Source organism: Gracilinanus agilis, chromosome 5 (assembly GCF_016433145.1).
Source record: "Gracilinanus agilis isolate LMUSP501 chromosome 5, AgileGrace, whole genome shotgun sequence".
NCBI lineage: Eukaryota > Metazoa > Chordata > Mammalia > Didelphimorphia > Didelphidae > Gracilinanus > Gracilinanus agilis.
The window spans coordinates 227,167,823-227,180,439 of NC_058134.1; the positions used below are offsets into that span (position 1 = coordinate 227,167,823).

The 12,617-nt window shown below is 38.7% G+C and overlaps 1 protein-coding gene across 1 annotated transcript in view; it reads left to right on the plus strand.

The window, feature by feature from the left end:
* The first annotated feature begins 813 nt into the window (after positions 1 to 813).
* PAH (phenylalanine hydroxylase) overlaps positions 814 to 12,617 on the plus strand; it is a 69,681-nt gene continuing 57,877 nt past the window's right edge. The window contains exons 1-3 of the mRNA XM_044678777.1: positions 814 to 909; positions 4,383 to 4,490; positions 7,409 to 7,592. Of these exons, the coding sequence (XP_044534712.1) occupies positions 859 to 909; positions 4,383 to 4,490; positions 7,409 to 7,592 (343 nt within the window). The 5' untranslated portion in view covers positions 814 to 858. The remainder of the gene's footprint in view (positions 910 to 4,382; positions 4,491 to 7,408; positions 7,593 to 12,617) is intronic.

Here is a 12,617-nt window from a genome sequence, read left to right on the forward strand (position 1 = left end):
ATAGTTGCTGCTGAGATATTTTGCCTCAGTCAGTTTCTAATTCCAACTGTTTTGTTATACCCAACAATGTGGAATGGAAAGTCATCCTAATTACTGTAAATACTTGTTGACTTGGAAAGAAGCCTGGAACTAAAGTCAGGGATCCTGGTTTTTCATCCCAGCTCTGCTACTGGAATTTCTTTTTATAAAATGAGAGAAATAGATAGTTTCTAAGGTATCATTCTATGGAGCCAACTCTAAGGACTCTCAACCGGAGAGGAGTTCTCAGTGGGTCCCATGTTTTCCTCTCCCTCTGGTTCATGGGCAAGATTGGGAAAACATTATCTCCAAGCTATGTGATCTTTGGCAAATGAAAAAAAAAGTTTCTGGGACTCAGTTTCCCCATCTGTAAAACAAGGTGACCTTTGAGTTCCTTTCTGACACAAAATTTACTATCCTGAGAGCTACCTTACTCAAGGTTCAATAAATAGGAAGGAAGGACTCTAGATTCTTACCCAGGGCTTTTGACTAGGAAGCCACTATCCTGTTATGTTATGGAGCTGCCTCTTCCAGAGGGATGGTTAGTTCTGGGAGGGAGGCGGAGCAGGGGGTGGAAAGAAGGAGAGGCTGTGATAGGGCAGGAGTGGAGAGAGGGAGGATGGGGTAAAAGTAGAAGTGAGAGTGGGTGGAGGAGAAGCAGAGATGGAGGAGGGGGAAAAGTCTGGGGGTCAGCCTCCTGCGTCAAGACAACGCCTCCTGCCTCCCACAGAGTTGAAATACCTTTGCCCTGGTCCTTCCCAGCAAAGCTTGTCTCCTTGGGCTCTCCATTCCAGAAGCCCTTGACTTTGCCAGAGAGCCGGCCTTAGGTGGGGAGCAGTCATGTCCACTGCCTCTGTGGGCTGCGTCGGGTTTGAGAGGAGAAGCTCCCAGGTGAGCAGAACCCTGGGACTGGCAGGGGATCCACCAACTGAATCCCTACCCCATTTACTCTCACCACTCCCAGGCAGCTTTGTTTGGCTATCCTATGTGAAAAAATTGAGACAGATCATTCACTGGAGGGAGAAATTGTTCCTGTTAGCCCCTGTCCAAAAGGAAGGTGAATTTCAGGGGAAAGAGAAATGATTGCCAGTTTGGAGGACTAGATCAGGGAAAGCTTTCTAAAGGTGATAACATCTGACATGGACTTAAAGAAGGATCCAAATCCAACAGTTTAGGGCTCATATTAGAAAGTAGGAGAGTATTCCAAACATAGGGAATATTGTGAACAAAGGTTTGGTGGTGGGAAATGACAGAGGTTTAGGGAAATAGGCCAATTTGTTGGGACTATTAAATGCATGAAGGTGTATAGTAATGGGATTATTCTAAAAGAGGAGGGTTGTATCAGATTATAGAAGGCCTTGGATGTCTAGCATTTGAGAACTACTAAGGTATTTTGAGCAAGGGTAACATGGCAAGATCTTTACAGAAAGACCAGCCCTGAAAACAATTTGAAAGATAACTTGGACATAATCCAGGAGAGTAGCTAGTGCAGAGGATCAATGTTGTGGAGATTGAGTGATCTGAGAATTCATAACTCAAAGGACATGAGAAGTAAGGAAGAATGAAGAGTCAATGGTACATGGAAGTTTTTGCTTAAACATGGGGCACTGGGAATGGTGTTTAGACTGAGAGATAGTAAAGTCAGAAGGAGACAAAATTTAGGTTAAGATTATAAATTTGGCTTTGAAAATGTCCTGCTTGAAGTGCGGCTGGGATGTTTAAGGGGAGATAGCCAGTTGGTAGTTGGAGATATAGATCTAGACTAGAGCAAAGGAATACTGTGATATCATGGGTGAACTTGAGTTCAAATTCTGGACTTGCTATTTACTACTGAGTCATCTTGGAAAAGCCACTTAGTCTCCATGGGCATCAGTTTCCTCCTCAGTATGGTTCCCTCTACATCTAACATTAAAATCCTTTGAAAACAATGTTAACCGCAGATTCTTCCATGATGTTTTCAACTGTTCCAAGCCAGAACCTGTGTAAAATGAACCTTTGATTTCTTTTTCTTTTACATTTTCTTTATTTCTATATTTGCTTGTTCCATTAACAATGTTAGGCATCTCCCTCCCTTTCTCCTTCCCCTCCATGAAGTACAGAAGGCATAATTTGACACAAAGATATATGTATATGTATATGCATATGTAAAACCATGTCTTTCTTGTTTCTGTTTGCCAGCGCTTTCTCTGGATAAAAGATGATTGTAAACTTAATGTCTGATAAAAGAAAACCTTTGTTTCCATTGGGGAATGAAGGCTGTCTGCATGGTCAGCCATATTCACGGACGTGCTCCATTGGCTATTCTATTTAATCTTGTGATATCCTGCCTGACCCTCATCCTTCTCAGCTCATAGCTCTTCCTAAATTAGCACAGGTCTCATCAAATCACTCTCCTGTTCTATTCTAGAAGCTTCCATAGCCTCCTCTTGCCTCTAGGGAAAAAAATAGACACCTTTATTGGGGTTATTATCTTATTATTTATATATGTCATCTTATCTTATTGTTCAGGAGAGTGGCTACTGAGAAATTCCAGAGTAGGGAGTCTCCAGTCTGTGTACTACAAACAGAGGAAGTTTAGAAGTCAGTCCTCACTTCCATCATTGAGCACAACCCCAGGAAGAATGACTGAGGCAGAAATCTCAGCCAAAAGGGGAGTTTATAATTCTGCAACTCTACACTAGTAGAGCCTTCCAATCAGTTAAGAGGGGGCAGAGTCCAACAGCATCTAGACCCAAACCTAAGGCAGAAACTTGCAGAGCTCAGACAAGGGGAAGCAACAGGCAGACTTTGCCCTGGACCAGACTACTTTGGGAATACTTACAGCTCCCCAGTCTGTCCCTAAGATACTAGAATAACACAACACTCAATAACCAAGAAAACTGCAACAGGACCAGTCTAGACCTTTTCTCCTGAAGAGATGCAGAGCCCATTCTGATATTAATGTTAAATGAACATTCAAGTCTTCATATTAGTCAAGTTTGAAGTCAGGCTGGAAGAAGGAGTAATTAAAACAGCAAGAATCCCAGTATAAACAATGAATCAATATTTTTAAGTGCCTACTATGTGCCATGCACTAAGGTAAACTGGGGATACAAAAAAGAGACAAAAAATAATTGCTGTCCTAAAGGAACTTAGAATCTAAAAGGGGATATATATATATATGTAAATACAAACAAACATACATATATGAAGCAAGCTATATACAAGATAAATAGGAAATAATTGACTAAGGGAAGGCACTGGAGTGAAGAGGAGTTGGGGATGCCTTCTTGTAGTAGGTGGGATTTTAGTTGGGACCTAAAGGAAGCCAGAGAGATCAGGGAGCAGAGCCTTTAGATGGAAGAGAATTATAGGCATGAGGAATAATCAAGAAGGATGTCAGGGAACCAAGAGATGGTGTGCTTTGCTCCAGATGATCAGTGTCACAAGAATGAAGAGTATGTATCTAGGAGTAGGAGGTAAGAAGACTGGAAAGGTAGGAGGGGGCTAGATTAGGAAGGTTCTTTGAATTGATTTTGTATTTGATCCTGGAGGCAATAGGGAGGCAATGGAATTTGTTGAGTAGGGAAGTGACATGGTCAGACCTGCACTTTAGGAAAATCACTTTAGAGGATGAATGGAAGATGGATTGTAGTGGAGAAGGACTCGAGGCATGCAGATCCTCCAGCAACTATTAAAATGGTCCAGGTATAAGGTGATGGGGGTCTGCACCAGAGTGGTGACAGGGCAGAGGAAAAAAGGGGTCATATTCTAGAGGTGTTACAAAGGTAAAATCAACAGGTCTTTGCAACAGATTGGATATGGGGGAGGGGGATAAGAGATAGTAAGGAATCCAATTACTCCAAGTTTGTTAACCTAAGAGACTGGGCGGAGTATGTTGCCTTCTAGAGACCTCTAATGCTGGTGATGATAGTGATGGAGATGATAATGGTGCTGGCAGTGATTGATCTTTGCTTTCACTTCTGTGGGAAAACCCAAGTAGTAGAAATTCACTCCATAACTTTAGATGGGCAGGTCACCTCTGGTTTATAGTCTTAGAGAGTTGCTTAGATACACAGAGAAGTTATGTTGATTAATTCAGGCTCACAGAGCCAGCATATGCCAGAGGCTGCACTTGAACCTACATCCTCTTTACTCTAAGATCTCCATATTTGGTATGATTAAATGTCATTCCCCACCTTATTGATACCACTATTTTGTCATAGGCTTCAGTTTCCTTCCACAGTACTACTTTTCTTCCTTTCTGAATGATATATTCCATGTGTTCACTTGTTCATGATCTCCACAGCCTTCAGAATAGAAATGAATTACTTAGGCTTTGAACCTAAGCAATTTAATAGTCTTATTTTTGTTTAATTTCATAGGGAACCAGTTACATTGGTGATAACACTAACCAGAATGGTGCGATATCCCTGATTTTCTCTCTCAAAGAAGAGGTTGGAGCTCTGGCCAAAGTCTTGCGTCTATTTGAGGTAAGGACCCTATAGATTTTTGTTTTGTTTCAGCATTGACCACAAACATAGAAAACATCTCAGCTGGGAGGTACATTCTAATTTTTAAAAATTGATATCATCTTCATTTCCAAATAAATCTCCCTCCCCTGTCCAATGATCTTTTCCCTATAAGATACAATGAAAAGGGAAAGAAAAGCAGTTCAACAAAACCAATGAACACACAAAATCTCCCATTATGTGCAACATTCTACCTCTCCACTTCTGTAAAGAAGAGAGAGAGAGGTAAATTTCCTTGTCTCTTCTTTAGAGACTAACTTGGTTATGACTTATGGTTGGCCAGTGTTAAGTTGTATTTTCTTGTCCTCTTCATTTACATTAGCATAGTCATTTGTAAATTTTTTCCTGGTTCTATTTCCTTCACTCAGTGTTAGTTCATAAAAGTCATCCCATTCATCTCTTATTCTTCATCATCCTCATTTTCTATGGCGTGAATAGTAACACTCCATTTTACTCATGTACCACAATTTGTTTAGCCATTCTTCAATGGCCATCAATTTTTCCTCCTGTTTTGCTGCCAGAAAATTATTACTTTGAATATCTTCATGCATATGTTTGTAACTTTCCTTTCGATCTTCAATCTCCTTCGAGTATATACCTGGCACTAGGATCGCTGGGCCAAGGGGATGATAGTTTTGTAATTTTTCTAGTAAACTTCCAAGTTGCTTCCCAGGCTAGTTAGACTAAGTCACAATTTCACCATTAAAGTATGAGTGTGCATGTCTCTCCTCCACCCTTCCAACATTCTACTTGGTTTTACCAACTCAAAGTTTTTATGAACTTCATTAACAGATTTCTCTAAAAAATAGAATGTTACTTTATAAAAACTGAATTTCCTGTTACTGACGGTATTCAGGGAGAGGTTGAGCAACTATTTTTTAGGAATAGAATAATTCAGATAGTGAGAGATTTAATAAGGTGCCCTCTAAGATTCCTTCTGACTGAGATTCTATAATTCTAAGTCCATAGATTATTAATAATGTTTTTCTTTTTCTTTCATTCTGAGATGAATTGCTAATTTTGAAACATTATAAAACTACCTAGTTAACTATAGTTTTTTAACTTTTTTCTTTAAAAATATTTTTTCCAAGATAGTCAACAATAGTGAAATCCAATGAGTATAGCACATAGAAAAGGTCTCTATACAAAGCCTCCAGGAAAGACATGACTCTGAGCTTTACCTTACTAAACTTCCAAATTGCAAATAGTCATATTTCTGCAAAAAAAATTTGACCCTTTTGTTGACCAAGAAAGAATACAGGCTGATTTGACTGATCAACAAGTAAGTTCATTAGGAAAAAAGAATCAAGGATGGATTCTTTTGGAATCCTGCTTTAGCCTCATTTGGAAATTATTTAATGCAGGATAAATGCAGGGTATTAATGGGAGAAAATATCTAGCCGATCTAGCTGGGGTCCTCTCTTTTTGCCTGCCAATGAACTTCCCAAGTAGAGATAAAAGGGGCTCTATAGGGAGTCTTCTAAAGTAAATGTAGTGAATATCAGAGGTGGGATTTGAATCTAGGACCTCTGATTTGAGGTCAGCTAGATGTCACAGTGGGTAGAGCAGTGGACTTGAAATCAGGAAGACATCTTCCTGAATTAAAATCTGGTATCAGACATTTGTTAGTAGTGTGACCTCAAGCAAGTGACTTAACCCTGGTTGCCTCAGTTCCTCATCTGTCAAATGAGCTAGAGAAGGAAATGGCAAATCATTTCAGTACCTTTGCCAAGAAAACCTCAAATAGGGTCAGGAAGAGGCAGATTTAACTGAAATTGAACAATAACATCAATCTCTGATCCTAAATCTAATCTGTTATATGTTATATAGCAATAGACTCATGATGCTAGGCCACCAGGCAGAATTTCAAAGCATTGACAAGCCAGTTTATTGACCCCTAATCCCATATATCACAGGTTATGTTATTTTGTGGGACCCTAACGTTTTGAACCAACATTGAGCTCCAATGTTTCAGTGCTAAGATTTTTACCAAATTACTATTTGATAGACTCGTTTTCAGAAAGACTCAGTTTAATATTTTGGTTTTAAAAGAGAAAAAAAAATCAAGATCAAAGAAAATAATTTTTAAATTAAATTAAAGAGTTTGGAATTTTCTAAAGATTATTGTTGTGGGGAAGGCATATAGGTGTCTTTTTTCAGTCTGTTTTGCTACCAGCCACAGCCACAAAGTCCTTCATCCTCTCAACATATTTCTTTTTGGTCAATAACTTCTTCCCAATTTTTATCCCTTATTTCATCAATCATACCTAGTTGGATTATCCTTATTTTCAAGTTGCTATGTTGAAAGAAAAGTATTTCTAAGAGCAGGACTCTTGATAAAACAGGCAATACAAAACCTATCTTATATTAGAGTTCTAGAGACCTCCAAAGTCACTCTCTAGCTTTCTCAGACTTGTTTATTCATTCATTCACTCAACAAACATTTCTTGAGTACCTGCAATCCACCAGTCACTATGCTATGTATTAGAGCCAGAGAAGCAAGCAAAAACAAAATAATACAAACCAAATCAAACCAAACCAAAACAGTCCTTGCACTTGAGGAGCTTATAAGTCTATACTGGGACAATGAATGCTCCTCTTGGAAATTAGAAGACAGGATGATATTGTCATGCGACATTGGTAAGGTCCAGATCTCCTTGCCCAACAAGAGAAGCCATGCTGTTTTTTTAAACATCCTTTCAAGGTCCAGTGAGCAAACATGTATTATGTGCCTACTCTATACCAGGCACTTTGCTAAGCTAACAGTCCTACTCTCAAAGAAATTATAAGTTCCTCTTCTCTTTGAGAATAGAAATGAAAAAAAAAAAGAATATCTATGGTCCAGTTGGGCTGTTCATTTGGTTTTTTCCCTCTTCTAGGAGAATGCTATAAATCTGACTCACATTGAATCCAGACCCTCTCTTCTAAACAAAGATGAGTATGAGTTCTTCACCAACCTGGATAATCGGAGTTTCCCTGCTCTTGATGACCTGATCAAGAGCTTAAGACATGATATTGGTGCCACTGTGCATGAGCTTTCCCGGGACAAGAAGAAAGACACAGGTAAGATAAAACTGTGCTTCTTAAGACCACGAAGTCCTACCTATTGAACAGCTTTTGGAGATTCATTTTCTTTTTTTTTTTTCCTTTAAAAAAAATTCTTACCTTCCATCTTAGGATCAATACTGTGTATTGGTCCCAGGGAAGAAGAGTGGTGAGGGCTAGGCAAAAAAGGTTGTATGAAGTAATTATCTGGGAGACTTCTAATTCATTTCCATCTTGGAAACAGTCAACATAGAAATCAGAGTCACATGCCTAAGAGCTCGGGCATCCCAGATAGTGTTAAAGTGTAGGGAATTTAGATGGTCTGGCATTTGAAAGCCATTGGCCAAGGGAAACATTGGGGTGGGGGGAGGTTAGGTTAAAAAAGCCAGTGCGGCAAGCTAAGGGGTCTCTCTCTGCTTCTGTACTTGTCTCTGGGCTGGCGCTTTGCACTGAGCTTTTTAACTTATCTCCTGATCTCTGGTAAGCTGAGGGAATCCCTGGCTGTGATGGGGGCCTGGATTTTTACCTTAAATTAGAAAGGCCAGAAACCCTATTTCTCTCTTTCTCTTTACAAATTATTATAAATTTAGTAATAAGCCTCCCGAATTAATTTTTATTTATAACAGGGTTAATGACATGTTCGGGGTTACACAGCTCTAAATTCATTTTATCTCTAGATTTTCCTTTATTGATTAATCATATTTTAATAATATGATTTTTCATAGTATTTCATATTAAATTAATAAAATTTATTAAACACCTATTATGTGCCAGGTATTGTGCTTGGGGCTGGGGATATAAGTACAAAGTATGAAACACATATGTCTCTCAAGAAGCTTCTGATCTACCACTACTAATTTTGTACCCCAAAGAGACAATAAGGAAAAAGACTTGTGCAAAAATATTTATAGCTGTGCTATTTGTGGTGGCAAAAAATTGGAACATGAGGGGATGCCCTTTGATTGGGGAATGGCTGAACAAATTGTGTATATGCTGGTGATGGAATACTATTGTGCTCAAAGGAAGAATGAACTGCTTGATTGCTATAAAAACTGGGAAGAACTCCATGAACTGTTTTGGAGTGAAATGAGCAGAACCAGAACATTGTACACAGAAAGTAAAACATTGTGGAACAATCCAATGTATTGGACTTTGCTAGTAGTAGCAATGCAACAAATCAGGATACTCTTGTAGGACTTATGGGAAAGAATGCTAACCACATTGAGAGAAAGAACTAGAGGCATGGAAATGCAAAAGAAAAACATAAGGCATCACTTATCACGTGTATATATGGGGATGTGATTTGGGGTTTAGGCTTTAAAAGACTGTTCTGTAGCAAAAATAAATAATATGGAAATAAGTATTAAGTGATAACATTTGTACAACCCAGTGGAATTGCTTGTTGACTCCGTGAGGAGTAGGGAAGAGGGAAAGAAAAGAAAATAAATCTTGTAAACATGGAAGAATATTAAAAAATAAAAATGTAAAATAAAAAAAGAAGCTTCCATTCTAATGGGCAAAGAGCCCAAGAATCTCCCCAACATCTTTGTGCTGCTTTATTAAAGCTTAAAATGGAAGGAATAGTAAGGAGGGACTTAATTTTGGGAGACCCTATATGTAGTTATATGCATGTATAAATATTACATAGTTGTTATTTTTGTTCTTTAATCGTTTTCAGTCAGGGCTTATTCTTTGTGACCCTGTTTAAGGCTTTCTTAGCAAAGATATTGCAATGGTTTGTTATTTCCTTCTACAGCTCATTTTATAGATGAAGAAATTGAGGCAAACAGGGTTAAGAGATTTGTCCAGGGTCTCATAGTCAGTAAGTGTCTGAGGCCAGATTTGAACTCATGAAGATGAATTTTCCTGACTCCAGGTTTGGCACTTTATCCACTGTGCCACATGACCACCCCATAGATGTTATATATTCCACTGTATATTATGTATAACCAGATATGCATGTAAAATTATATGCAGCATAAATATAAAGTAAATTAATACAAATATATACAAAATAGTTAAATACAAGTTGTTGGAAAGGAGGGGCTCAGGAAAAGCTTCATGCTGGAGGTGATAGTTGAGCTGAATCTTTAAAGAAGAAAGAGATTTGTGAAGGAGAAGTGAGGAAGGGTCCATTCCAGGCATGAGGGTATGTGGGGCCAGCGCAAAAGACATAGAGGTCAAAGATGAGGAGAAAAAGGCAGTTTGGTTGGATTACAGAGTGAGGAATGGGGAATAATGTTAAATGAAGCTGGAAAGGCAGGCCAGGGGCAGGTCAAAGGGCTTTCAAGCTAAACAGAGAAGTTTATATTTGATGTGTTGTTGCTCAGTCACTTTAGTGTCTAACTTTAGTGGTGTCTAACTCTTCATGATCTATTTGGGGTTTTCTCTGCAAAGACACTGGAGTGGTTTGCCATTTCTTTCTCCAACTTGTGTTATGTGCGAGGAAACTGAGGCCAACCGTTATAATTGACTTATCCAGGGTCACCTGGCTAGTAAGTGTCTAGGGCCAGATTTAAATTCAGGAAGATGAATCTTCCTGGTTCTAGGTTGCATGAAATAGGGAGTGATTCTCTTCCTTTTAAGATTCAGCTCAAGTATTACTTTCTGCATGAAACCTTCCTGATCCCCTCTCTCCCTAACAACCTTATATTTAACTACTATATATTTATTTGTATTAATTAACTTTCTACTTATGCTGCATATATATGCACACACACACACACACACACACACACACACACACACACACATATATATGATGGAATAGGCAGGGGAGAGGTGGAAGGATAGGAACTGACATTTCAGTGTTCTTGTTACCCCTCCCTCATTAGAAATGCCAAATAACACAGTAATTCAACCAACATTTAAGTACTTACTGCATGCAAGTTGCTGAGCTCTGTTCTGACTCAAGGAATTGATTTAAAGGTGTTCTACTGGGGATGTGGGTTGTCACCGAATACATTGTCTCCCTTGATCTTCACAGTAGCTCTTAGATTGTAAGCTCCTTGAGGGCAGGGACTGTCTTTTGCCTCTGTCTTGTGTCCCCAGTACTAAGCACAATAAATGTTTATTGATTTTTATTAGCTCCATTTTATCAACAAAGAAACTGGGCTTCAAAGAGGGTCACTGGTTTATCCAGAATCACACAGCTAATGAGTGGTATGCTTGGAATGGAATCGAAGTCTTCGGTCATCGAGTCTCATTCCTTTTGTGACCCAATGACTGTACCTGAGAAGCTCAGAGGGATGTCAGAGAGAAAGGGAGTTGTATTTCAGGGCCCAAAGGTCTGTCCCACTTTCATTGTTTTCTCCTAGTTCCATTTCTAAAATCCAAACTATTTCTCAGCATAGAAACATTATTTCTTTTCATCTTATTTTTTGTTACCATTTTCTTTTATGTAGAATATAATATGCAATGTAACAATAATATAATACATATGATTAGTTATGAATATATAATAAAGATATTTATCTGAGAGAAACAAATTCTCATATTAGCTATATCCAAAAAACTATGTCTTAATTCTTTTCATCTCCTCCTTTCCACTCCTCCTCTTCCCTCTCCAAGAAGACAAGTAATACGGTATAGGTTGTACATATATTATCACATATTACACATTTCTCTGTTTGTCATGTTTCAAGACACAAATTGCTTATATTATCTATAAACTATATAAATGAGAACATGAAGTCTTTGAATCAAAATACAGCTGAGTTATAGAAGCATAGATTTAGAGTGGGAGGTCATCTACTCCAAACCGCCCATTTTACAGAAGAGGTAGCTAAGTCTTAAAGAAAGGAAGTGACTTGTCCAAGGTCACAGGTTTTAAGTGGCAAAATTAGGATTTGAGCTTAATTTCATACACCAAATCTAACTCTTTCCCTTCGAGGGTCCATAAAGTTGAAAACACTGTTTTAATGACTGATACAGTTTGCAGTAAGACGACAAACTTCTTATAATGCAGACCATGTATCTCTTTACTCTTTTATTGGGAACGATGAAACTTTCTAATAACTTGAACTAAATGGCTTCCTAATAAAAGATCCATAAAGTTGAAAATACCGTTTTAAGGACTGTTACAGTATACGGTGAGACGACAAACTTCTTATAATGCAGATTATGTATCTCTTCACTCCCTTACTGGGAACTGATGAAACTTTCTAATAACTTGACCTATTTGGCTTCCTAATAAACCACAGGATCCTAATTTTAGAGTTAGAAGGGGCACTTTTAAGGATCATTGAATCCAAGGATTCTCTACTTTTGTGTGGGTATTCTATATCCCTTTGGCAGGTTAATGAAATGTATGAATCCCTTCTCAGAAAACAAAAAAAAAATTAAGTCAATAAAATAAATGCAAAGGATTAAGAAGGAAACTAATTATACGGAAATGCAATTATTGAAATCTTTAAAGTTTTGGATCCCAGGTTAAGAATGATTTAATCTAAACCTCCGATTATTCTTGTTCCCTCTCTTTTATTAAAGATGAGGAAACTGACTAACCAAGAAGTTAAATGATTTGCCTAAGGTCATATATGAAGTCAAAAGTGGGACCAGGAATCTAGTTGAGATTTTGGGGCTCCCAAATTCTGTGTTCTTTCCATTAAATTGCTGCTTCCTCTGAAAAGAATGACTAAGGCAAGGGGATGAATTTCCTTGGTGACTGATAGTTGATACTTCATTGCCTAAGGGTGGTTGGGCAGATATTAAAAGGCTTTGAGCCATGTAGGGGGGGAGATAAAGGGGGAAGGGTTCAGGTCTTTGGGAGGTGGGATGCATCAATGCCTGGTAAGATCAAGCTCCATCTTGCTTCTTTTCTCCTCTGTCAAAGCTCATGGCTGGGTCCCTGATGACTTCCATGCCCCACTTGCCTGGCCACCTGCTCTAAACTGGAGCCCCAGGCCAGGAAGCACAAAAGGCCAGTCTCATCAAATAGCTGCTCTGGCTCTGGCTGGAGCAGGTGGAGTCTGGGACTGTCCAGAGCACTTGATCAGGAAATCAAGACAAATGACAAGAAGCTAGCTTCCAGGGGAGCCAGGG